The sequence below is a fragment of the Microtus pennsylvanicus genome, chromosome 9 (genome assembly GCF_037038515.1).
Source record: "Microtus pennsylvanicus isolate mMicPen1 chromosome 9, mMicPen1.hap1, whole genome shotgun sequence".
Classification (NCBI taxonomy): domain Eukaryota; kingdom Metazoa; phylum Chordata; class Mammalia; order Rodentia; family Cricetidae; genus Microtus; species Microtus pennsylvanicus.
The window spans coordinates 106,916,580-106,942,934 of NC_134587.1; the positions used below are offsets into that span (position 1 = coordinate 106,916,580).

General features: G+C 45.4%; 1 protein-coding gene across 2 annotated transcripts; it reads right to left on the reverse strand.

Annotated features, from left to right (window-relative positions):
* Positions 1-2,255: 2,255 nt before the first annotated feature.
* Positions 2,256-25,938, reverse strand: LOC142857883 (uncharacterized). 2 transcript variants are annotated; one of them, XM_075986960.1, is made up of 4 exons: positions 25,787-25,938; positions 5,540-5,666; positions 5,140-5,200; positions 2,256-4,212 (listed from the first exon to the last, which is right to left on the reverse strand). In XM_075986960.1, the coding sequence occupies exons 1-4, from the start codon at positions 25,787-25,789 to the stop codon at positions 3,090-3,092; spliced, it is 1,314 nt and encodes a 437-aa protein (XP_075843075.1). In that variant the 5' UTR covers positions 25,790-25,938; the 3' UTR covers positions 2,256-3,089. The 2 variants fall into 2 exon arrangements, with proteins under 2 accessions (XP_075843075.1, XP_075843074.1); XM_075986959.1 differs by lacking the exon at positions 25,787-25,938 and having other exon boundaries at positions 5,540-8,154.
* Between the last annotated feature and the right edge of the window lie 417 nt (positions 25,939-26,355).

The following is a 26,355-nucleotide window of genomic DNA, read 5'->3' on the forward strand; positions in this document are numbered from 1 at the left end:
CACCAACAGTGAATGTACACACTTGTAGGCAAAGCACACATCCACCTCCCAGAAAAACAAGTCATTAAAGGAATTCTCTAAAATCCACAGAGGACAGAATATGTGGCTTGTTTCTGAACCAGAGTTAAACAGCTTCCAATACCTTCCAGGTGCTTCCATGCTCCCGCATGGTGTATGAGGTTCTTCTGTCTATGTGTTGCTTTCATTGGCCTTTTGATAGGGCAGCACTTAGGTAGGTGAAGTAGACAGAACGGAATTCTGGGAGGAAGAAAGCAGAGCAGAAAGAGAGCAGCCATGGAGCTGCCAGGTCAGACATTCTTTCCCGGTAAGCCATGAATGACCTCGTGGTAACATACAGATTATTAGAAATGGGTTGAATCAAGATGTGAGAGTTAGCCAATAAGAGGCTAGAACTAATGGGTCAGGCAGTGTTTAAATGAATACAGTTTCTATGTGACTATTTTGGGTGCAAGCTAGCCGGGCGGCTGGGACAACAAGCAGCCTGCTCCTCCTGTCACAGGGCGGCTGGGACCAAAAGCAGGCCCTCCCTCCTTCAGCACCCACAGATTACATTTTAGTTTTCTTTACAACCAATTAATGTCCCACTGTGTACATAGTCCCCACTTCCACTCTGCAGCTGCTGGCCTTTGGTTCCATTTCTGAGCCTTCGTGAACAGAACAGCAGTGAGCATGGATATAAAGTCCTTTGGTAATATATAGAAAATTCTGTAAATCTGAGCCAGCAAGGCCCAGTCCTCCTGTTCCTGCTTCCTCGGTGCTGGGATTACAAGTGCACAACACTGTACTCAGCTTCAAGTGTGGGTGTTTTGCTTGCATGTATGTCTGTGGACTCACACCTGGCTTTTTATGTTAATTCTAAAAATGAACTCACATTTGCACGGCAGGTATCTTACTGAGCTTTCTCCATCCCACTAAAGTTGTTTTGTTTCTACAGCCATCTTTTTTTAAATAAAAAACTAGCTCTAGGTTTTAAGAAAGTGTTTTCTGACTCTATATTGCGAGCCCCGAGTCCCTGCATTGTGTGCACACTTGATGACTTGACTGCGCTGGCATGTAAGGACGTCACGAGATTAACACTGGAAATAGTGTCTGAGGCTGCAGACAAAGACAGCTCAGCAGTCAAGAGCTCTTCATGGGGGCTGGAGAGACGGCTCAGAGGTGAAGAGCCCTGGTTGCTCTTTCAGAGTTCAATTCCCAGCAACCGCACAGTGGCTCACAACCATCTGTAATGAGATTGGGTGCCCTCTTCTGGCCTGCAGGCATACATGCAGACAGAACACTGTACATAATAAAAAAATAAATCTCGAAACAAGACAAAATGCTTCATACTCTTGCATAAGATCCGAGTTTAGTTCCTTGTACCCATTCTGGATGTCTAACAAATGCCTTTAATTCCAGCTGCAGCAGACTGGACGCCCACTCTCGGAATCCCTGGGCACACACGAGTGTGCACACAAGCCACCATGCCATCTCTACAGCTCCCTCCATCTTTTGACACCTTCTTTGAGAACACATGGGGTGGTGTACTCTGGGAGAAGTCTAACCCAGTAAGATCTCACTGTGGTAAGATTGCAATTCTTAAGATAACTAAAATTTCCTACAGATGGATCAGCCAGTAATATCACTGATGACTACTCAGATTCCTGGGGTCCTGCAACTTGGACACACACACTGGAAGACGGCGCTGGCAGTGGCAGCATGCTCCTGTTTACCGGCACTCTGACACCCCAGATTGACAGCCCCTTCCTCACACTGTCGCCACAGCTCATGCAAGTTAAGTTGCCAGCAAAGTACGATGGAAACAGCAAAGGATTCCAGAACGGCTAGTTCAGGAATGCCCACCCTACGTGATTCCACTCAGAAAATCCATCTGACTCACACAGCACCAACTCGCTTGCAGTGCTAGGGTTCTGAGTCCAGGACACTAAGCCGCTGAATGGCTCCCCCAAGGAAAGCCAATTGTCAAAGCAACATCCACAAACAAAGAGATCCGTAGTGGCAATGTTGCAGCCAGGGCTGCTTCTGAGACACCATTACAGAGCCACGAGAACACTCCCCAGAAACAGGCGGGGCTGAAGAGAGGACTCAGAGCTTCTCTGTCACCTAAGACCAGTTCGAGGGGATCCAGTGCTCTCTTCTGGGCTCCACAGGCAGCTGACACGTGCACACACCTCCCTCCCACTACATAACAAGCATAAAAAGCAGCACTATTTTAGCACAGAGGACCGAGTAAATTTTGTGCTGGAAAAAGACATTTTTATTAGAAAACAAATGACCAAGTACAGCCACACCTGAACAGTCGAGGACTATGGCAAAAATCTGGACATTTACAAAGTCAGATTTTACTAGTCCAATAATTACCAAAGTACTTAAAAATTATAACTAAACAAAAAGCAGCAACAGAATTATGACTAAGAATCAGAAATCCACAGTATACTGACACACCGGGTTTTATACTTCTTAGGGTTATGAGATTTGGGGACTTGAACATGTTAGTTAACATTTCAGGAGTCCAAGTGTTCCTCCATGTACAGTCTGGGTCTGTGGTGGAGCCTAGTGAAGACTTCCCCACACTGAAATTCAAGGAAAAATGTTCCCCATACTGCTAACAGTGATAGACTTTCTCTCTACTGTCATCCCATGTATCCATCAAGAATGAGCAAAAAAGCCGGGCGGTGGTGGCGCATGCCTTTAATCCCAGCACTTGGGAGGCAGAGGCAGGTGGATCTCTGTGAGTTCAAGACCAGCCTGGTCTACAGAGCTAGTTCCAGGACAGGCTCCAAAGCCACAGGGAAACCCTGTCTTGAAAATCCAAAAAAAAAAAAAAAGAAAGAAAGAAAGAAAAAGAAAAAAAAAACAAAGAATGAGCAAAAAGTTTTCCCAGGTCAGTATCCATCTCCAGTTAAGTCCACAGTGCTCAAAAGCTTCCCAACAGCTTTCAACTCATTGGCTTTGGCACAAGCTGTGGCCCATCTCACGGAAACCAATGCAGACTCACTGCACTCACAGGCTCATTTTGAACATGAGCTTGAACGTGTGGAGTACTTCTTCTTAAATCGACCTCTAACTCACTTAAAGCTTCCCACCAATCGACTGTGTACATTCATGTGTTTTTGAAGACTCTTGGAGTATGAGAACGCCTTACCACACTCTTCACATTTGTAGGGCTGCCCGTGTGTTCTCATGTGATTCTGAAGGTAACTGGCACAGCTGAAGGTTTTCCCACACTCCTTACATTCATACGGCTTCTCCCCCGTGTGAGTGGTCAAATGGTTTTGTAAGGAAGCACGGTACTTAAAGGTTTTCCCACACTGCGTACATTCATAAAGTTTCTCTTCGGCATGGCTTTTTTCATGATTCCGAAGGGAATAGACATACGGATAAGCTTTCCCACACACCTCACACTTGTAAGGCCAGGCTCCACTGTGAGTCCCTAAATGTCTTCTTGCACAATGCCCAGAAGTGAAGGTCTTCCCACACTGCTTACATTCATAGGGCTTCTCTCCAGTGTGAGTTCTTTTATGTGCTTTAACATGGCTGGAATGTCTGAAGGTTTTCCCACACTGCTTACATTCATAAGGTTTCTCCCCAGTGTGAATCCTTTCGTGTAGTCTAAAGGAACAATAATTCTTGAAGGTTTTCCTGCAGTGTTTACATTCATAAAGTTTTTCTGTTGTATGAAGCCTTTTATGCAACTCGAGGGAGCTAGAAGTCCAGAACATTCTCCCACAATCCTTACATTCAGGAATCTCTCCGGAGTGAATTTTTCTATGACCCCGAAGGGTATCAGCATTAGGAAATATTTTCCCGCACAGCTTGCATTTATGCCTGTCTGCACTATGAGTCAGCATATGCCTTTCAGCCCAGAAGTGATAACTAAAAGTTCTCTCACAATGCGGACATCTATAAGGTTTCTCTCTACTGTGGACCTTTTTATGATTTTTAAGGGAGCTGGGACAGGTAAAGACTTTACCACATACTTTACATTCACAGTATTTCTTTACATATTTCTGATAGTCACATGGTCTGTTTTGAGGGTTGAATGTAGCAGGCCTTTTTAGGGATGACTGACATTCAGGAAGCTTTGGTCCGGGCATTTTCTTGCTTGTGATACCGACTGGATCTTGAGCTGTGGTTTCTCTGCCTTGGTCACTGTCTCTAAGTTCACAGTCTCTCTTTACCATCTGGATTCTGTAAGAATTAAGAAATATAATCTTAAGAGTTTGCTTATTAACAATTTTATACTTATTAATAGATATTAGATTTATACTGGGAACATTCACAAGGTATTTTAGGCATTTATGCCCCACAGTGTGGGCAGACAAGGAAGTCCTGGAGCAAATGTGTAAAGAGACAAAATCCCGAATGAATGCACATTGCTGACACGGGCACAGCCGTGGTAAAGCCTTCCTCCAGGCTGCGTGCTAACAACTGACAGTGTGTTCAAGTATTACAGGCGCCTGACCAGTGTGTGCAAAGACTAGCAAGGCAGCTTCCCCATCCCCGAGACTGCTGCCTACAGACTCCTCCTGCAGAGTCTAGCGTGTGCTGCACACTGCCCACCTGACCCCAGCTTCCACCTAAGAAGATTCAAGGGTCTGAAAGCTGGCTGGACCAAAGCTCCTTATTATTTTTAAAGATTTTGTTATTACTTTTTAAAAATTCTTTTATGTTTTATATATTTTAATAATATATTTAACTTTATGTACATTGCTGAAGGTATCAGATCCCCTGGAACTGGAGTTACAGACAGTTTTAAGCTGTCATGTGGGTGCTGGGAATTGAACCCGAGTCCTCTAGAAAAACAGCCAGTGCCCTTAATCCAAACTACCTCTCCAGTCCCCTTAGTCGTTTGTTTCGAATGATGAGCATGTGGTAATTGAATGAGAACGGCCTCCTCAGGCTCACATATCTGAATGCTCTGGCCCTAGCTGGAAGGTCTTAATACTGCTTTTACATAAACTGTTTTGCCAACCTCAAATATCCACAGCACATACAAGCATTCATTTTCAGAGCGTACGAAGACTGCTTTTAGAAGAATAAATAGTTTGAATTTGTGCTCTTTCTAATATTTTCCCAATATCCAATGATCCACAGCTATTTGTAGGTGTCCAATACCTCAGGTTTCTCTTCAGACTTCTGTAGTAAGTGTCCAAATCCCACTGTTCCCATTCTGTTCCTAAAATACAAACACAGAATAATTAAAAATAAAAAGTATAAAGTGATTTTTTTAAAATATTTGTTTATTATGTATACAATATTCTGTCTGTGTGTATGCCTGCAGGCCAGAAAAGGGCACCAGACCCCATTACAGATGGTTCTGAGCCACCATGTGATTGCTGGGAATTGAACTCAGGACCTTTGGAAGAGCAGGCAATGCTCTTAACCTCTGAGCCATCTCTCCAGCCCCATATAAAGTGATTATTAAATGCTTAGTGCATGAGCCCAAGCCTGACTGAGCATGTGCATCCAGCACTCCACAAAGCGACGGGGCAAGAAGCAGCAATGTCATGCTCACCTAGAGAAGTCAGGTTCCTGTAGGTTTCCTGCATCACATCTCTGTAGAGACTCTTCTGGGAAATGTCCAGCAAGGCCCACTCTTCCTGAGTAAAGTACACAGCCACATCCTCAAAGGTTATCGAATCCTGAAACATATGGAAATACATTACCACAAATAAGGAGACCAGCAGCTGCTGGTATTCATTGTTCATTGATACCAGGCTGCGAGGATAATGCTTCAATCAGTTCCAGGACTTGGTAATGAGAACTATCATCTACACTTCTTCCTACACTGCAACTGTAATTTCACGAAACAAATAGTGTTCTAGTGTGATTTCTGTTGCTGTGATTAAACACTCTGACCAAAAGCAGCTTAGGTGAAGAAAGAATGTGTGATGGTTTGAATTGAGAATGCCCCTACTGGTTCACATATTTCAATGCTTGGTTCCCAATCGGTGGAACTTTTTAAGAAAGGATTTGGAGGTGTCACTGGGGGTGGGCTTTTAAAGCCCATGCATGCCATTCATTCCCAATGTGCTCTGCTTCCTGTTTGTGGATCAGATAGAAGCTCTTAGCTACAACTCCAGTACTATGTCTGCCTGCCTGCCACCATGTTCCCTGCAATGATGGTCAAGGACTCATCCTACAAAACTGTAAGCAAGCTCTTAATTAAATGTTTTCTTTTCTAAGTTGCCTTGGTCATAGTGCCCTTTCACAGCAACAGAAAAGTTAACTGAGATAAGAGTTTACTTGGCTTATACTTCCAGGTTATAGTCCATCATCGGGAGTAACCAGGGCACAGATTCAAGTGGGAACTGAGGACAGAAACTATGGGAAACACTTCTAGCTTGTGTGAAGCCTCTTACTCAGCTAGTTTTTTTTTTTTAATATACTGCCCAGGACCGTCTGTCCAGGCAATGTTGTTGCTGACGGTGAGCTGCATTGTATTTTATCAATCTACAATCAAGACAATTTTCTTCACAGAGAAGACCATGCCAGTCTGGTGTGGGAAATCCTTCAACTGAGACTCCCTCTCAGATGACTCTAGGCTGGTCAAGTTGACAATCACAGCTGATTAGGACAGATAAACAGAAGGAGCAGCCTTTCATTTATAAGCGCAGACAATAGTGTGTATAACTCTAAACATTAAAAAAATTATTTGTAGCTGGGCAAGGTGGTGCACACTTTTAAATCCAGCCACAGCACTCCAGAGGCAGAGACAGGCGGGATCTCTGTGAGTTCAAGGCCAGCCTGGTTTACTGAGCGAGTTCCAGGATGGGCTCCAAAGCTCCACAGAGAAACCCTCAAAAATATCAAAAAACAAAAGACAGTTAAAATTAAAAATCAAAGTGATTAGGAAAAAAAAAACACGGGGATTAAGAAAAGTCGAAACCCGAAGATACACGGAGTATCTTCTCTTGCTGAGTTTTCCTCCTCCATGTGGTATTTTGCTCTGCTACCTACAGCTCCAATTTCCTCTGCTCTTAACCCCTCTCCATGAAGTGCAGTTCCTCAGGATGAAAACTTCCCTGCTTCACTTCATCTCTCACTAAGGTTGTTGTTGTGTGTGTGTGTTCTCATCCTCCATAGGAGAATTAACTCCTACCGCAGGGGACAAGTCTCTGATGCATTGTGCCCAGGAGACAGACAGGAGACAACATGAGGTGACTTTCTCTTCCCAGCTGAGGGAAACACCTGATCCTAACAAGCCAGAACTCAGGAATTTTACACCTGCTTTATTTAAGCGTTAAGGGTCTTTAGCAAGTCTGTGTACTCAGAATGGACCAGGTGCTCCCTTTACACTGTCTCTTTTTGTTTCTATTTCTGGGGAACCTTTTCTTTCCTCTGAATGGAGGATCTTTGCAAAAGCTTGTCTTTTTTTTAAGACATTAAAACCACATGGTTTATTTTCTTATAGCTTTACACAAAATAATCTAAGCAATTTGCAACAGAATATGTTTAATAAGATGGAATATTAAAAAATCTTGTCCTTAGCCTCTAAGTTCACACACACGCACACACACACACACACACGTACATCCTAGCACTCACTTTGTAGACCAGGCAGCTGGCCTTGAAATAATTGAGATTCACCTCCCTCTACCTCCCAGCTGCTGGGATTAAAGGCGGGTGCCACCACCGCCCAGCTCTTTTTTATTTATTTTATAAAAGCCAGGTGGCAGCCTCACTAATGATGACAACAATAAAGACAGTGAAATGCTGTGCTTTTAATGTGACAAGCATGATACCTTCAGTGTGGTACGCACAAAACAGGCTTTATTTATAGTTCTAAAATTGTACATTTTTTTGGTGTGTAAGTCTCAGGATAAAACTTTTTCCTCTTACTGGTTGCCTTGCCCAGCCTCAATACAAGGCAAGGTGCTTAGTCTTAGGACAGCTTGATATACCATGCCTGTTCACTATGCTATCCACAGAAGGCCTGCCCTTTTCCTAATAGAAATGGAGAGGATGCAGGGGAGGCAGAGAAGGAAAGGGAAACTGTGGTTGGGATGTAAGACAAATGAAGAACGAAAAGAAAATTCAGATGGTACATGTAATTTAGAAAATTCAGATGGTACATGTAATTTAGAAAATTCAGATGGTACATGTAATTTAGAAAATTCAGATGGTACATGTAATTTAGAAAATTCAGATGGTACATGTAATTTAGAAAATTCAGATGGTACATGTAATTTAGAAAATTCAGATGGTACATGTAATTTAGAAAATTCAGATGGTACATGTAATTTAGAAAATTCAGATGGTACATGTAATTTAGAAAATTCAGATGGTACATGTAATTTAGAAAATTCAGATGGTACATGTAATTTAGAAAATTCAGATGGTACATGTAATTTAGAAAATTCAGATGGTACATGTAATTTAGAAAATTCAGATGGTACATGTAATTTAGAAAATTCAGATGGTACATGTAATTTAGAAAACTAAGGATTTAAATGGCCATGCAAACACTGTGACTGCTTCTCACTTATTCGAGACTGTTTCAAGGTTGAAGCATCGAGAAAAGCTTCATCCAACCCTCTGTTTTCTTAGTGGAACGGGAATTAATATGACCCTAGTTTCTAGTCTTGCTATATTTTACACTAGATTTCTAGGATATTTAATTTCAAAGAAAACCTATTAACATTTTTAATTCCATGGGGCCTGTGAGATTCAATCCCTTGTTGCAAGAAAAACAAACAAAAACCAACTGCTAAAGTGTGTCTTACTGGGGGTAAATATGTATTGTCGAGGACTGACTTATTCAGAGATGTTAAAGAAACTGACATCTTAGAATTCAGAAACCAACCAAATAACATGCCTGCAGCTTCTGAGATATGAGCAGAAGACATGTACTGTGATGCTCACACATCCTCCTGAGAAGACATGTACTGTGATGCTCACACATCCTCCCGAGGAGAAGACATGTACTGTGATGCTCACACATCCTCCTGAGAAGACATGTACTGTGATGCTCACACATCCTCCTGAGGAGAAGACATGTACGGTGATGCTCACACATCCTCCCGAGGAGAAGACATGTACTGTGATGCTCACACATCCTCCCGAGGAGAAGACATGTACTGTGATGCTCACACATCCTCCCGAGGAGAAGACATGTACTGTGATGCTCACACATCCTCCCGAGGAGAAGACATGTACTGTGATGCTCACACATCCTCCCGAGGAGAAGACATGTACTGTGATGCTCACACATCCTCCCGAGGAGAAGACATGTACTGTGATGCTCACACATCCTCCTGAGGAGAAGACATGTATTGTGATGCTCACACATCCTCCTGAGCAGAAGACATGTACTGTGATGCTCACACATCCTCCCGAGGAGAAGACATGTACTGTGATGCTCACACATCCTCCCGAGGAGAAGACATGTACTGTGATGCTCACACATCCTCCCGAGGAGAAGACATGTACTGTGATGCTCACACATCCTCCCGAGGAGAAGACATGTACTGTGATGCTCACACATCCTCCTGAGCAGAAGACATGTACTGTGATGCTCACACATCCTCCTGAGCAGAAGACATGTACTGTGATGCTCACACATCCTCCCGAGGAGAAGACATGTACTGTGATGCTCACACATCCTCCCGAGGAGAAGACATGTACTGTGATGCTCACACATCCTCCTGAGGAGAAGACATGTACTGTGATGCTCACACATCCTCCTGAGAAGACATGTACTGTGATGCTCACACATCCTCCCGAGGAGAAGACATGTACTGTGATGCTCACACATCCTCCTGAGGAGAAGACATGTACTGTGATGCTCACACATCCTCCTGAGAAGACATGTATTGTGATGCTCACACATCCTCCTGAGGAGAAGACATGTACGGTGATGCTCACACATCCTCCCGAGGAGAAGACATGTACTGTGATGCTCACACATCCTCCCGAGGAGAAGACATGTACTGTGATGCTCACACATCCTCCTGAGGAGAAGACATGTACTGTGATGCTCACACATCCTCCTGAGAAGACATGTACTGTGATGCTCACACATCCTCCCGAGGAGAAGACATGTACTGTGATGCTCACACATCCTCCTGAGGAGAAGACATGTACTGTGATGCTCACACATCCTCCTGAGAAGACATGTATTGTGATGCTCACACATCCTCCTGAGGAGAAGACATGTACGGTGATGCTCACACATCCTCCCGAGGAGAAGACATGTACTGTGATGCTCACACATCCTCCCGAGGAGAAGACATGTACTGTGATGCTCACACATCCTCCCGAGGAGAAGACATGTACTGTGATGCTCACACATCCTCCTGAGGAGAAGACATGTATTGTGATGCTCACACATCCTCCTGAGCAGAAGACATGTACTGTGATGCTCACACATCCTCCCGAGGAGAAGACATGTACTGTGATGCTCACACATCCTCCCGAGGAGAAGACATGTACTGTGATGCTCACACATCCTCCCGAGGAGAAGACATGTACTGTGATGCTCACACATCCTCCCGAGGAGAAGACATGTACTGTGATGCTCACACATCCTCCTGAGCAGAAGACATGTACTGTGATGCTCACACATCCTCCTGAGCAGAAGACATGTACTGTGATGCTCACACATCCTCCTGAGAAGACATGTACTGTGATGCTCACACATCCTCCCGAGGAGAAGACATGTACTGTGATGCTCACACATCCTCCTGAGAAGACATGTACTGTGATGCTCACACATCCTCCTGAGAAGACATGTACTGTGATGCTCACACATCCTCCTGAGCAGAAGACATGTACTGTGATGCTCACACATCCTCCTGAGAAGACATGTACTGTGATGCTCACACATCCTCCTGAGGAGAAGACATGTATTGTGATGCTCACACATCCTCCCGAGGAGAAGACATGTATTGTGATGCTCACACATCCTCCTGAGAAGACATGTACTGTGATGCTCACACATCCTCCTGAGAAGACATGTACTGTGATGCTCACACATCCTCCTGAGGATTATGGACAAATGGTACTTGGAGCACAGTGTTAGTCACCAGATTCTGGAAGAAAGACAGAGGAACTTTCTAAACTTAGACCAGGGCCCTGATGAGACAGAGCAAGACTTCGTTTCCCATCTTTCTCGGGGTTGCAGGGGAGGCAGGAATGGTTACTGTCCAGCAGCTGGCCTGAGAATGCTAACGCTGCATGCCACAGTGCCATCTGTCCTTCTTTACACTGGGCCTTCACACACTGAAAGATCATCTCTGGATGTGGCCTTGAAGAGCCTCAACTATTGGCAGTCATTCAACAAGAAAGAAATAACAAACAGTCCAACTTTATGTCAAAAGTTTATTGTTTACTGCTTTTCTTTCAGGGTTTCTCTGTAGCTTTGGAGCCTGTCCTGGAACTCTCTCTGTAGATCAGGCTGGCCTTGAACTCAGAGATCCAGGATTAAAGGCGTGCGCCACCACTACCTGGCTTGTGCCTGCTGCTTTAAAAAGATCAAAAAAAAAAAAACCACATTGTTTCTTCTTGCCTTTATTATACAGATATATTGTTTTCTGCCAAAATAATAAAAATTTATGCCCCTATAAAATATTGAAAACTGACAATTCTCCTGTATACACTGCCAAATCTTTTCAGGAATTTTGCCAACCGTTTGATACAACCCACATCATAGGCATTCCACATAACCCTCGGGTCAATCTTTTGTGGAAAGAACAAAGACAGCTTAAACATTATTTAAAAATAAAGAGGGGAGGGCACCCAAGCGGGCGGGAGTTCCTTTGTTTCTATAGCCTGCCTACACCAAGCAAGGTAGGCGCTTTGTTTACGAGCTACCCAACCAGCACGGAGACCTGATCTCTCGGCGCCAGGAGAGCCAACATTGGGGTGAGTTTCTGACCCCGCGGCGCCAGCCCGGGACAGGGAACTCAGGGGTTCCTCAGCCCCCTATCCTTCTTGGGCTCTCTGCAGAGCCTCTACTCCCTGCATGCTCCTTCTTTCTTCCTGTCCCACCCAGTTTGCATCCGGAGCCCTCTCCACTTCGGCCCCCCTGCCCTCTTTCGGCACATGACATCACCCAGCCCAGCCTGTCTGGGCGCTGGGTACGGATCCTTGGGGCACCCAGGCGGGCGGAGTTCCTTTGTTTCTATAGCCTGCCTGCACCAAGCAGGGTAGGCGCTTTGTTTGCAGGCTGCCCAACCAGCATGGAGACCTGAGCTGGGTGCTAGGAGAGCCAGCATTGGGGAGAGCCATCATTGGGCACAGAGATCTGATCTCGGCACCAGGAGAGCCATCACTGGGGAGAGCCTTCACTGGGAAGGTACATGAGTAGGCAAGGAGACCTGATCCGGTAAAAGAAGATCCATAAGGGAGCATTTGGAAGAAGAGATGGGCCGATGCAAGAATTCACCCAACAATCTGAAAAGCAACATGAAGCCACCAGAAACCAGCGATCTCACAACGGGAGGACATGAACAGCTTAATCAAGAAGAAGTAGAAAAGATTGACTGCAAGAAAGTGATTGACGCCCTTAAACAGCATGTAAAAAACGCCCTTATAGAAATGGATGAGAAATATAACAGAAAGTTTGAAGAATTGAATAAATCAGTGAATGATACCCTAGAAAACCAAGGAAAAACAAGTAAACAGATAATGGAAACAGTTCAAGACTTGAAAACTGAAATGGAGGCAAAGAAGAAAACACAAACAGAGGGCCGGCTGGACATGGAAAATTTAAGTAAACAAACAGAGTCTACAGAAACAAGCATAACCAACAGAATACAAGAGTTAAAAGAAAGAATCTCAGATTCTGAAGATACCATAGAGAAAATAAACACACTGATCAAAGAAAACAGCAAGTCCAACAAACTCTCATCACAAAACATTCAGGAAATATGGGTCACAATAAAAAGAACAAACCTAAGAATAATAGGAGTAGAAGAAGGAGAAGTAGTGCAGCTCAATGGTCCAGAAAATATATTTAATAAAATTATAGAAGAAAACTTTCCCAACCTAAAGAAAGATATACCTATGAAGGTTCAAGAAGCATACAGAACACTGAATAGGCTGGATCAAAAAAAAACATCCCCTCGCCATATAATAATCAAAACACAAAACATACAGAATAAGAAAAGAATTTTAAGAGCTGCAAAGGAAAAAGGCCAAGTCACTTATAAAGGTAAACCTATCAGACTTACACCTGACTTCTCTATGGAAACCATGAAAGCCAGAAGGTCCTGGATAGATGTACTGCAGAAACTGAGAGACCATGGATGCAAACCCAGACTACTATACCCAGTCAAGCTTTCGTTCACTATAAATGGAGAAAACAAAATTTTCCAGGATAAAAACAAATTTAAACAATACATAGCCACAAATCCAGCCTTACAGAAAGTAATAGAAGGAAAATCACTAACCAAGGAGTCCAACAATGACCACAATAACTCAGACATCTAGAGACCCTTCACCAACACAACTCAAAGAAGGGAAACACACAAACTCCACGACTAAAAAAGTGACCAGAGTTAACAACCACTGGTCATTAATATCACTTAATGTCAATGGACTCAACTCACCTATAAAAAGGCACAGGCTAAGAGATTGGATAAGAAAACAGGATCCAACATTCTGCTGTTTACAAGAAACACACCTCAACAACAAAGAAAGGCACCTACTCAGAGTAAAGGGCTGGGAAAAGGCTTATCAAGCAAATGGACCTAAGAAACAAGCAGGTGTGGCCATACTTAATCTCTAACAAAGTTGACTTCAAACTTAAATCAATCAGAAGAGATGGAGAGGGGCATTTTATACTCATAACAGGAACAGTTCATCAGGATGAAGTCTCAATCCTGAACATCTATGCCCCTAATATAAAAGCACCCACGTACAAAAAAGAAACATTGCTAAAACTCAAGGCAGCCATCAAACCGCACACACTAATAGTAGGAGACTTCAACACTCCTCTCTCACCAATGGACAGGTCAATCAGACAGAAACCTAACAGAGAAAATAAGAGAATTAATGGAGGTAAAGAATCAAATGGAATTAACAGACATCTATAGAACATTCCACCCAAATAGGAAAGAATATACCTTCTTCTCTGTAGCTCATGGAACCTTCTCGAAAATCGACCACATAGTCGGTAACAAAGCAAACATCCACAGTTACAAAAAAATATTAGTAACCACCTGTGTCTTATCAGATCACCATGGATTAAAGTTAGAATTCAACAACAATGCTACCCCCAGAAAGCCTACAAATTCATGGAAACTGAACAGTCAACTACTGAACCATACCTGGATTAAGGAAGAAATAAAGAAAGAAATTAAAGTCTTCCTGGAATTCAATGAAAATAAAGAAACAACATACTCAAACTTATGGGACACTATGAAAGCAGTCCTAAGAGGAAAGTTCATATCACTAAGTGTACACTTAAAGAAAACAGAGAAAGCTCACATTGGAGACTTAACAGCCCACCTGAAAGCTCTAGAAAAAAAAGAAGCAGACTCACCTAGGAGGAGTAGAAGACTGGAAATAATCAAACTGAGGGCTGAAATCAACAAAATAGAAACACAGAAAGCAATCCAAGGAATCAATGAAACAAAAAGCTGGTTTCTGGAGAAAATCAACAAGATTGACAAACCCCTATCCAAACTAATCAAACGGCAGAGAGAGAATTTACAAATTAATAAGATCAGAAATGAAAAGGGGGACATAACCACAGACACAGAGGAAATTCAGAGAATCATTAGATCTTACTACAAAAGCCTATATGCCACAAAACTGGAAAATGTAAAGGAAATGGACACTTTTTTAGATTAATACCATATACCAAAGTTACACCAGGACCAGGTGAACGATCTAAATAGACCTGCTAGTCACGAAGAATTAGAAGCTGTTATCAAAAACCTCCCTACCAAGAAAAGCCCAGGACCAGATGGTTTCAATGCAGAATTCTACCAGAACTTCCAAGAAGACCTAATACCATACTCCTTAATGTATTTCACAATATAGAAACAGAAGAGGCATTGCCAAATTTCTTTTATGAAGCTACAGTTACTCTGCTACCAAAACCGCACAAAGACTCAACCAAGAAAGAGAATTATAGGCCAATCTCACTCATGAACATCGACGCAAAAATCCTCAACAAAATACTGGCTCACCGAATCCAAGAACACATTAGAAAAATAATCCATTATGATCAAGTAGGCTTCATCCCAGAGATGCACGGCTGGTTCAACATACGAAAATCTATCAATGTAATCCATCATATAAATAAACTGAAAGAAAAAAACCGTATGATCATTTCATTAGATGCTGAAAGAGCATTTGACAAAATTCAACATCCCTTTATGATAAAAGTATTGGAGAGATTAGGGATACAAGGGTCATACCTAAATATAATAAAAGCTATATACAGCAAGCCGACAGCTAACATCAAATTAAATGGAGAGAAACTCAAAGTCATCCCACTAAACTCAGGAACACGACAAGGCTGTCCACTCTCGCCATACCTCTTCAATATAGTGTTTGAAGTTCTAGCAATAGCAATAAGACAACATAAGGTGATCAAGGTGATTCGAATTGGAAAGGAAGAAGTGAAACTTTCGTTATTTGCAGATGATATGATAGTGTACATAAGCGACCCCCAAAACTCCACCAAAGAACTTTTACAGCTGATAAACACCTTTAGTAATGTGGCAGGATACAAGATCAACTCCAAAAAATCAGTCGCCCTCTTATACACAAAGGATGTGGAAGCAGAGAGGGAAATCAGAGAAGCTTCACCTTTCACGATAGCCACAAACAGCATAAAATATCTTGGGGTAACTCTAACCAAGGAAGTGAAAGATCTATTTGACAAGAACTTTAAGGCATTGAAGAAAGAAATTGAGGAGTATACCAGAAAATGGAAGGACCTCCCTTGCTCTTGGATTGGGAGGATCAACATAGTAAAAATGGCAATTCTACCAAAGGCAATTTATAGATTCAATGCAATCCCCATCAAGGTCCCATCAAAATTCTTCACAGATCTTGAGAGGACAATAATCAACTTTATATGGAAAAACAAAAAGCCCAGGATAGCCAAAACAATCCTATACAATAAAGGACCTTCTGGAGGCATTACCATCCGTAACTTCAAACTCTATTACAGAGCTACAGTGATGAAAATAGTGTGGTACTGGCATAAAAACAGAGAAGTCGACCAATGGAATCGTATAGAAGACCTGAATTTTAACCCACAAACCTATGAACACCTCATTTTCAATAAAGGAGCTAAAAGTATACAATGGAAGAAAGAAAGTATCTTCAACAAATGGTGCTGGCATAACTGGATGTCAACCTGTAAAAGAATGAAAATAGACCCATATCTATCACCATGCACAAAACTCAAGTCCAAATGGATTAAAGACCTCAATATCAGTCAGAACACATTGAACCTGATAGAAGAGAAAAAGGGAAATACCCTACATCAGATGGGCACAGGAGATCGCTTCCTATGTGTAACCCCAGAAGCACAGACATTAAGGGCAACATTGAATAAACGGGACCTACTAAAACTGAGAAGCTTCTGTAAAGCAAAGGACACTGTCACTAAGACAAAAAGGCAACCTACTGACTGGGAGAAGATCTTCACCAACCCCGCAAAAGACAAAGGTCTGATCTCCAAAATATATAGAGAACTCAGGAAACTAGACTTTAAAATGCTAATTAACCCAATTAAGAAATGGGGCACTGAACTGAACAGAGAATTCTCAACAGAAGAAGTTCAAATGGCCAAAAGACACTTAAGGTCATGCTCAACCTCCTTAGCGATCAGGGAAATGCAAATCAAAACAACTTTGAGATATCATCTTACACCTGTCAGAATGGCTAAAATAAAAAACTCCAGCCTTTGCTGGAGAGGCTGTGGAGGAAGGGGTACCCTCATCCATTGCTGGTGGGAATGCAATCTTGTGCAACCACTGTGGAAGTCAGTGTTTCGGTTTCTCAGCAAATTCGGGATCAACCTACCCCTGGACCCAGCAATACCACTCTTGGGAATATACCCAAGAGATGCCCTATCATATGCTCATCATATGAGCATTTATTCAACTATGTTCATAGCAGTATTATTTGTAATAGCCAGAACCTAGAAACAACCTAGATGCCCTTCAATGGAAGAATGGATGAAGAAAGTATGGAATATATACACTTTAGAGTACTACGCTGCAGTAAAAAACAATGACTTCTCGAATTTTGCATGCAAATGGATGGAAACAGAAAACACTATCCTGAGTGAGGTAACCCAGACCCAAAAAGATGAACATGGGATGTACTCACTCATAATTGGTTTCTAGCCATAAATAAGGCTCACGGAGTCTACAATTGGTGAACCTAAAAAAGCTAAGTAAGAAGGTGAACCCAAGGAAAAACATATAGTTATCCTCTTGGCTATGGGAAGTAGACAAAATTGCCGGGGAGAAAACTGGGATCTTGGGGGTGGGGTGGGATTGGGGTAAGGGGAGATGGGGAGAGAAAAGGGAGGAGAGGATGGGGGGAACTTGGGGGAAAAGGATGATTGGGATAAAGGAAGGTTGGATAGGGGAGCACGGAAGCACAATTCTTAGTTAAGGGAGCCACCTTAGGATTGGCAAGAGACTTGAACCTAGAGTGGCTCCCAGGAGCCCAAGACGATGTCCCCAGTTAGTTCCTTGGGCAGCTGAGGATAGGGAACCTGAAATGACCCTATACTATAGCAATACTGATGAATATCTTGCATATCACCATAGAACCTTCATTTGGTGATGGATGGAGATAGAGACAGAGACCCACACTGGAGCACTGGACTGAGCTCCCAAGGTCCCAATGAGGAGCACAAGGAGGGAGAACATGAACAAAGAAGTCGGGACCACGAGGGGTGCACCCACCCACTGAGACAGTGGAGCTGATCTATTGGGAGCTCACCAAGGCCAGCTGGACTTTGACTGAAAAAGCACGGGATAAAACCGGACTCTCTGAACATGGCGAACAATGAGGGCTGATGAGAAGCCAAGGACAATGGCATGGGGTTTTGATCCTACTTAATGTGCTGGCTTTGTGGGAGCCTAGCCAGTTTGGATGTTCACCTTCCTAGATATGGACGGAGCGGGGAGGGCCTTGGACTTACCACAGGGCAGGGAATCCTGACTGCTCTTTGGACTGGAGAGGGAGGGGGAGAGGAGTAGGGGGAGGGGGAGAAAGGTGGGAGGAGGGGGAGGGAAATGGGAGGCTGGGAGGAGGCGGAGACTTGGTTTTTTTTCCTTTTCTCAAAAAAACAAATAAATAAAGAGGGGGCGTAAGGTATCATGGCTACTCCTCATAATATTTTATTTTCTTTTTAAAAAATATAGTTTATTTGTATTTAATGTTCATTGGTATTTCCCTGCATGTAAGTCAGTGTGAGGATTTCAGAAGCCCTGAAACTTGAGTTCCTTATTGGAAGGAGTTTGGGAATTGGGGGGAGACCCCACACTGAGGTTAGCGAGACAGATTGTGTGTGTGTGTGTGTGTGTGTGTGTGTGTGTGTGTGTGTGTGTGTAGGAATTGGAGGAGAGCCCACACTGAGGTTAGACAGATGAGGGTGTGTGTGTGTGCATGGTGTATATTCCCTATCCCAACAGAGGCCAAAAAAAGACATTGCACCCCTTGCAACTGGAGTAACAGATGGTTATGCAGATGCGAGGAACAATCTTGAGTTCTCTGCAGGAGCAGCAAGTGTTTCTAAGTACTGAACCATGCCTCCTTTTATATATATGAATATTGCCTGTGTGTGTGTGTGTGTGTGTGCGCGCGCGCGCCTGGTGCCCCCCTGAGGCCAAAGGACCAAGACCCTGAGTTGTTTGGCGAGACCCAAAAACATTCTGCAGCAGTGAGGCCATTCTTGCCCAAATTTGCTGCACAAAACCTAGCAAAGAATTTTTGTTATTGTTATTATTTTGGTCTCTAAACTTCTAAACTATAGTCCAAGGAATGTCTCTGGAAGGTTTGTTATTGGTTATCTGGGAAGCATTACAGCCTTGAGATTGACTTGCTACTCTATGTCTGCTTACCCTAAAATTAAAAAAACAAAAAAGGGTGACTTGTAGGGAACCCTGGAGATAGCCTGGCCTAGCTGCCCTGAGAGGAATGCATCATAGGTTTTCCAGGTTAGAGTCCACGGCTCCTGGGACACCTTGTGCCTCTCAGTTCCTCCCTTAGGCAGTGAAGCTCTCAGACTGCCTTGTGCTTCTCTGTGTGATCCCTTAGAAATCACGGAAGCACAGGAGCTTTCCGGACAATTGTCTTAGACATTCATCTTGTGTAGTCTGTAAACTCTGCAAACATCACTGTATCCTGGCAACTACAACTGTACTGATCCTGGCAATAGCCACTATATTCTCTTTCTGATAAATGTTTTCTGATAAATCTTTTCTGATTGCTTTCAGCAAAACTGTCACAGCCCCAGTCTTCCTGGCTGCTGTATCAGGTAGCCTGTGAGTAAGCGTGGGTGCTTACAAGACAACCCACTGGGAGCAGTTCTGCCCTTCTACCACCTCGGTCTTAGGGACCAGGTCACAAGACTTGGCAGCAAGCACCTTCACCCGCTGAGCCATCCAGCTGGGGCTTACTGTCTCCTCAGCACTGGACCAAACGCAGCGCTACTGTCTGCAGTGCCAGCGCTACTGTCTGCAGTGCCAGTGCTACTGTCTACAGTGCCAGCGCTGTCTGCAGTGCCAGTGCTGTCTGCAGTGCCAGTGCTGTCTGCAGTGCCAGCGCTACTGTCTACAGTGCCAGCGCTACTGTCTGCAGTGCCAGTGCTGTCTGCAGTGCCAGTGCTGTCTACAGTGCCAGTGCTGTCTGCAGTGCCAGCGCTACTGTCTGCAGTGCCAGCGCTACTGTCTGCAGTGCCAGCGCTACTGTCTGCAGTGCCAGTGTCTACAGTGCCAGCGCTACTGTCTGCAGTGCCAGCGCTACTGTCTGCAGTGCCAGTGCTGTCTGCAGTGCCAGTGCTGTCTACAGTGCCAGTGCTGTCTGCAGTGCCAGCGCTACTGTCTGCAGTGCCAGCGCTACTGTCTGCAGTGCCAGCGCTACTGTCTGCAGTGCCAGTGTCTACAGTGCCAGCGCTACTGTCTGCAGTGCCAGCGCTACTGTCTGCAGTGCCAGCGCTACTGTCTGCAGTGCCAGCGCTACTGTCTGCAGTGCCAGTGCTGTCTGCAGTGCCAGCGCTACTGTCTGCAGTGCCAGTGCTGTCTACAGTGCCAGTGCTACTGTCTGCAGTGCCAGTGCTGTCTACAGTGCCAGTGCTACTGTCTGCAGTGCCAGTGCTGTCTGCAGTGCCAGTGCTACTGTCTGCAGTGCCAGTGCTGTCTACAGTGCCAGTGCTACTGTCTGCAGTGCCAGTGCTGTCTACAGTGCCAGCGCTACTGTGTGCAGTGCCAGTGCTACTGTGTGCAGTGCCAGCGCTACTGTCTGCAGTGCCAGTGCTACTGTCTGCAGTGCCAGTGCTGTCTGCAGTGCCAGTGCTACTGTCTGCAGTGCCAGTGCTGTCTACAGTGCCAGTGCTACTGTCTGCAGTGCCAGTGCTGTCTGCAGTGCCAGCGCTACTGTCTGCAGTGCCAGTGCTACTGTCTGCAGTGCCAGCGCTACTGTCTGCAGTGCCAGTGCTACTGTCTGCAGTGCCAGTGCTGTCTGCAGTGCCAGTGCTGTCTGCAGTGCCAGCGCTGTCTGCAGTGCCAGTGCTGTCTACAGTGCCAGTGCTGTCTGCAGTGCCAGCGCTACTGTCTGCAGTGCCAGTGCTACTGTCTGCAGTGCCAGTGCTGTCTGTAGTGCCAGCGCTACTGTCTGCAGTGCCAGCGCTACTGTCTGCAGTGCCAGCGCTACTGTCTGCAGTGCCGAAGGAGCGAATAAGCTTTCCAAGATGGTCTGTGAACAGCCAGTTCAGACGGTTCAACCTCTCCTGGTATCTAGGATCTGGATTTGGGAAAGGATCCCACCAACTTAAACAATAAGAGAATCACACCAGGGGCCTGGCCGGACTGTTCAGTGGGCCCAAGTGCTTAATGGGCATATCTGTGACCCGAGCCTGACCCCTGGAGAGAACCAACTCCTCTAAGTTATTCTTTTATGTACACATGTCTGATGGCATATGTACCCCACACCAACCATCAGTATCATCATTGATGATGGCTCTAGAGAGGCGCTTGGTGGTCAGGAGCATTTTTTGTCCAATCCCTAGGATGCACACAGTGGCTCACAGCAATCTTTTTTTTTTTTTTTTTTTTTTGGTTTTTTCGAGACAGGGTTTCTCTGTGGCTTTGGAGCCTGTCCTGGAACTAGCTCTGTAGACCAGGCTGGTCTCGAACTCACAGAGATCCGCCTGCCTCTGCCTCCCGAGTGCTGGGATTAAAGGCGTGCGTCACCATCGCCCGGCGGCTCATATCAATCTAAGTCCAGTTCCAGGGGATCTGACACCCTTTTCTGATCTGTGTGCACTATATTCATGTGGTACACAGACACAAACAACACCCCCACACGCAATTTTAAAACAAAAACTCAAACAATCAACAGAGATGGTGAAGAAACAGAAGCCAGGTTTTGGTGGCACAGCCTGTCGTCCCATAGCATCCAGAGGCACATAAATAAAAGCCAGTCATTTCAAAGATGGCCAGCTCCTTCCAGCTCCTGTAGCTGTGACGTCCCCCTCCATGATCAACTGCAAATAGGAACTCAGCTGAAATAAACCTTTTCCCTAAAAAGAATAAGGAAAATAAAATATATGAAAGGAGATCTATGAAAGGTACTTCTAGCACTACCTGAAAGAGTGGAACACCTAAAGTACCTGCAGACTACAAAATCTTGAGAGAAACAAGGAATACTGGCATCAAACAAAGCTAATGAGGTCAGCTGTTCACAAAACCTGCACACCTTTACAGGTGTGTTTCTAACGCGGTGTCGGGTTACATGGGGGTGGGAGTGGGTGGCAGTGGCTCTACCACTGCGGCACTTACCCAAGGGGATGCCCAGCAGTCACCTGGAACCCTGGCTCCAGGGGATCCAGCACCCTCTTCTGGCCTTCCTAGGCACATAACATTTTGTTTTGTTTTTTTCCAGACAGGGTTTCTTTGTATATCTCTGGCTTTCCTGGAACTCACTCTGTACACCAGGCTGGCCTCAAACTCAGAGATCTGCCTGCCTCTGCCTCCCTGAGTGCTGGGATTAAAAGCGTGTGCTATCACTACCTGGCTCACTCACACACACACACACACACACACACACACACACACACACACACACATCTAGAAGTTACCGTTCTTTTCGTTGTTGTTGTTGTTTGGTTTTTCAGGACAGGGTTTCACTCTGGCTGTCCTGGCACTCCCATTGTAGACCAAGCTGGTCTCGAACTCATTGAGATCTGCCTGCCTTCCCAGTGCTGAGATTAAAGTGTGTGCCACCATGCCCAGCGAACATGAGAAATTAAACTCAAGAAAACAACAAAAGGAAAAGCCCATTCTTTGAAAAGGTGGATGAGATTTGATAAAATTCTTGTCAAACTGAAAAAGAGACGGTGGGCATGAGGAAGTGCTTGCAGCCCAGCCTGGGGATGAAGTTCAATCCGGGAGACACGCGGTGGAAGGGGTACTGATTTCTGAGTGTCTGACCTCCAATGCACTCTACGGTACATGTGCACATATCACACACACACACACACACAATAAAATGCACAAAAAGACAATCTAGAAACCACCAATACCTGTGATAAGAGGACCCACTGATAAAAATCTAAATAAAAGGGACCACAAAGGAGTATCATGAACAATATCAGTTCCACATATTTAACAACTTGACTGTAATTAATCAATTCTAAGAAAGAAACAATATAGTAAAACTGATACAAGGAGAGGCACAAATTAGTGTGAAAAGGGGTATAGATGGGGATAGTGGAGAGATGGACCAGCCGTTATGAGCACTTGTTCCCAGAAGACCTGGGTTTGGTCCCACATGGTAGCTCAGTCATCTGTCACTCCAGGCATGTACATGGTGTGCGTGCATACACACACACACACACACACACACACACAGAAGCAAACATTCGTATACATAAAAGGAGGCATGCTTCAGTATTTAAAAGCACTTGCTACTCCTGCAGAGAACTCAAGAGTTTGGTTCCTCGCACCTACATAACCATCTGTTACTCCAGTTCCAAGGTGTGCAATGTCTTCTTCTGGCCTCTGTCGGCACAGGGAATATACACCATACACACACCCTCTTCTGTCTAACCTCAGAGTGTGCTCCCCTCTCCTATTCCTATACTCCTTCCAATAAGGTCACAACCTACTTGTACTTAACATTTTATCTCCTTATTTGTTTGCTTGTGCCGCCCTCCTCCCCCCAGACAGGGTTTCGCTGTAGCTTTGGAGCCTGTTTGGAACTAGCTCTTGTAGACCAGGCTGGCCTCAAACTCAGAGATCCACCTGCCTCTGCCTCCCCGGGGCTGGAATTAAAGGTGTGCACCACCCCCGACTGGCTCCTTATTTGTTTTTGTTCAGTTTCTCATTAGCTCCAGCTGGGGCCTTGACCTCCACTCCTCTCCTTCTGCTTTCTTAGCAGTGAGACCACAGGACAGGAATAACTGTGTTTGGGGGGCCCAAATTCTTTTGTAATCCAGGCTGCCCCTGAACTTAATTCTCTGGTTTCTGTTTCCCAAATGCTGGGGATTCAGGCCCATACCACCATGCCTGGCTTATTAAGAATAAATCTGCTTTCCCCCTTTTACTTTGACAGTTGTGAGCCACCATGTGTCAATGCATATTTTGAAGATGAGGTCTCATGTAGCTAAGGCTGACCTAGAAGCCAACAGCTGAGTCTGGCCTTCTCCTTTTACTTCAGTGTTGGGACTGCATGCTTGGGCCTCCATGCCTGGTACCCACATACCAAGGAAGACACGAGGAGCTATAGAGATGAGCTGGATCCAAGTACCCGCGTTGGGTAGCTCACACTGTCTCTAATGCCAGCTCCAGGAGACTGGAACCTCTGTCCTTCCTCTGCAGGCACCCGTGCTCTGGCACACATACAGACAAATCACACACATACACACAATCACAACAAAAGAAGCCATGGAGTATGAGAGAACAGAGACTCAGCAGACGAGGGAGGGAAAGAGGTGTGTATGGGTCTCTTATTATGGGGTGGTAGAGATGCCTCAGAGGGTAACAGCACTTTTGCTACTCAATTATGGGGACATTTTAGACCCAACAAAAAGCTGGATCCCGAAAATCAAACAGGTTGAATTTTAACCCACCCTGGCCAGAAGTCACACGGTCCCTCCTTTACAGTCACTGTAAGGACATAGAAGGCACTTTCCAGCTTCTCGTCTAGCAGAGAGCCTGAGCCCCAGACACTGCCTGCTGACAAGCTCGGCGCTGGACCGGGGGTTCTACGCAGGCCTGGAATTTAAAGCTTCAGGTATCAGTTTCCCGGTAACTCCCTGAGAACTGAAGTTCCCAAGAGGGAGAGGACAGAGAAAGGGAGGGAAGGAGGCAGGAGAGACCAGGAGAGGGACCACGCTAAAGACTGAGGCTAAACTGGGAGGTGGTGGTGCACACCTTTAATCCCAGCACTCAGAAGGCAGAGGCAGGTGGATCTCTGTGAGTTCGAGGCCAGCCTGGTCTACAGAGCATTGTTAGAACAGGCTCCAAAGCTACACAGAGAAAGCTTGTCTCAAAAAAACCCAAAAACCTTGAGGCTAAAATGATCAGATTCTGAGATCATGATAGTGGCCACACCTTTAATCCCTGGCACCCGGGAGTAAGGAAGGATCTTTGAGGGAGAGGGGGACCCCGCCCCCTTCCCGCCAATCTTAAGGAGCTGGAGAGATGGTTCAGTGGTAATAAGCACTTGTTGCTTTTCCAGAGGACCTGGGTTCAGTTCCCAGCACCCACACCGGGCCATTCACAAGATTATGGAGACTTTTTGTCCCTCTGCGGCCCCACTGAAGCTCTAACATGCCCTGTATTATTTCATTGCTCTCCTTTCTGTTGTTGGCACTGGGTCCTTACACCGGTAAGGAAATAGTCCTGGCCAGGCGGGGTTATAGTGACCTTCAACCCCCACCCCTTGTGCTTGTGATATAATGGGGGGGGGGGGGACATATAACAGATGATGGGAAAATTTTCCAAGAAGTTGTAATTTTTCTGTTGGGGAAAATGTATGAGTGCTGTCTGCACGCCAGAAGAGGGCATCCGATCCCATTACAGATGGCTGAGTCACCACGTGACTGCCTGCGGAAACTGAACTCAGTTCCTCTGAGCCATCTCTCCACCCCAGGAAGAGTTAGTTCCCTTTCTCTCATCCTAGGCACATGGTCTCATCTGGATTGTGAATATGCACATAAGGGAAAAAAACACTAAGGGAAAAAGAAAAAGAAGGGACCTACGCGATGGTTCAGCTGAAAAGGTGTTTGCTGCAAAGTCTGAGGACTTGCGTTCGAGCCCCAGGATCCACACGGTGCAAGCCGGGACCGGACTCGGACCTCCCTACCGGCCCACCCCTACAAATAAGTGTAATTTAAAACACTAAACATTTCTAGAAACAGCCCCAAGGAGAGCCCTATGTCTCCCTTTACACTTGAACACCTGAACACACATAAACACGGCGGCCCCTTTTTCCATTGCGGTTTGACTGCGGACTCCGGGAGAGCGGTTTGCAAACGCGCAGTAGTCCGAGTAGCCGACTGCAGAGTCCCCGGCCTCTCAGCCTCCCACCGGCGTCTCCACGCCACACTCACCATGGCGCGTTTCCAATCTCCGTGCGCTCCTCTGGGCGTCTCCACCGACCGTGTGCGCAGCGCTGCAGCCGATGTGCGTTTCCGATCTCCGTGCGCTCCGCTGGGCGCAACCACCGACCTTAAGCGCCCCGCTGCAGCCGACACGGGCAGACACGAGCCGAACAGGAAGGCACCGGAAAGGCGGCTGCCCGCTGTCGATTGGACGGCTCCGCTTATACGCAATTCTGATTGGCTCCAGGGAGTCCCTGTTCCTTGATGGACAGGACCAGCACGATACTGATACTGGTGAGATCCAGCGCAGTCCTGCCCAGGCCTGGCTGCTGTCCCGAGGAGTCCCACTGCTGGCTGGGATCTGGGTGCGCCTGTGCACCAGACTGAAGGTAAAGACTGGAGCAGCTGGAGTTGCGGGCTATCGTTGGTTTCACAGTGGGCGTCAGCCTGGGCCACAGGAGACCTTGTCTCCAAAAAGGACACAAGAAAAGCAGGCGGATCTCTGTGAGTTCGAGACCAGCCTGGTCTACAAAAGCTAGTTCCAGGACAGGCTCCAAAACCACAGAAAAACCCTGTCT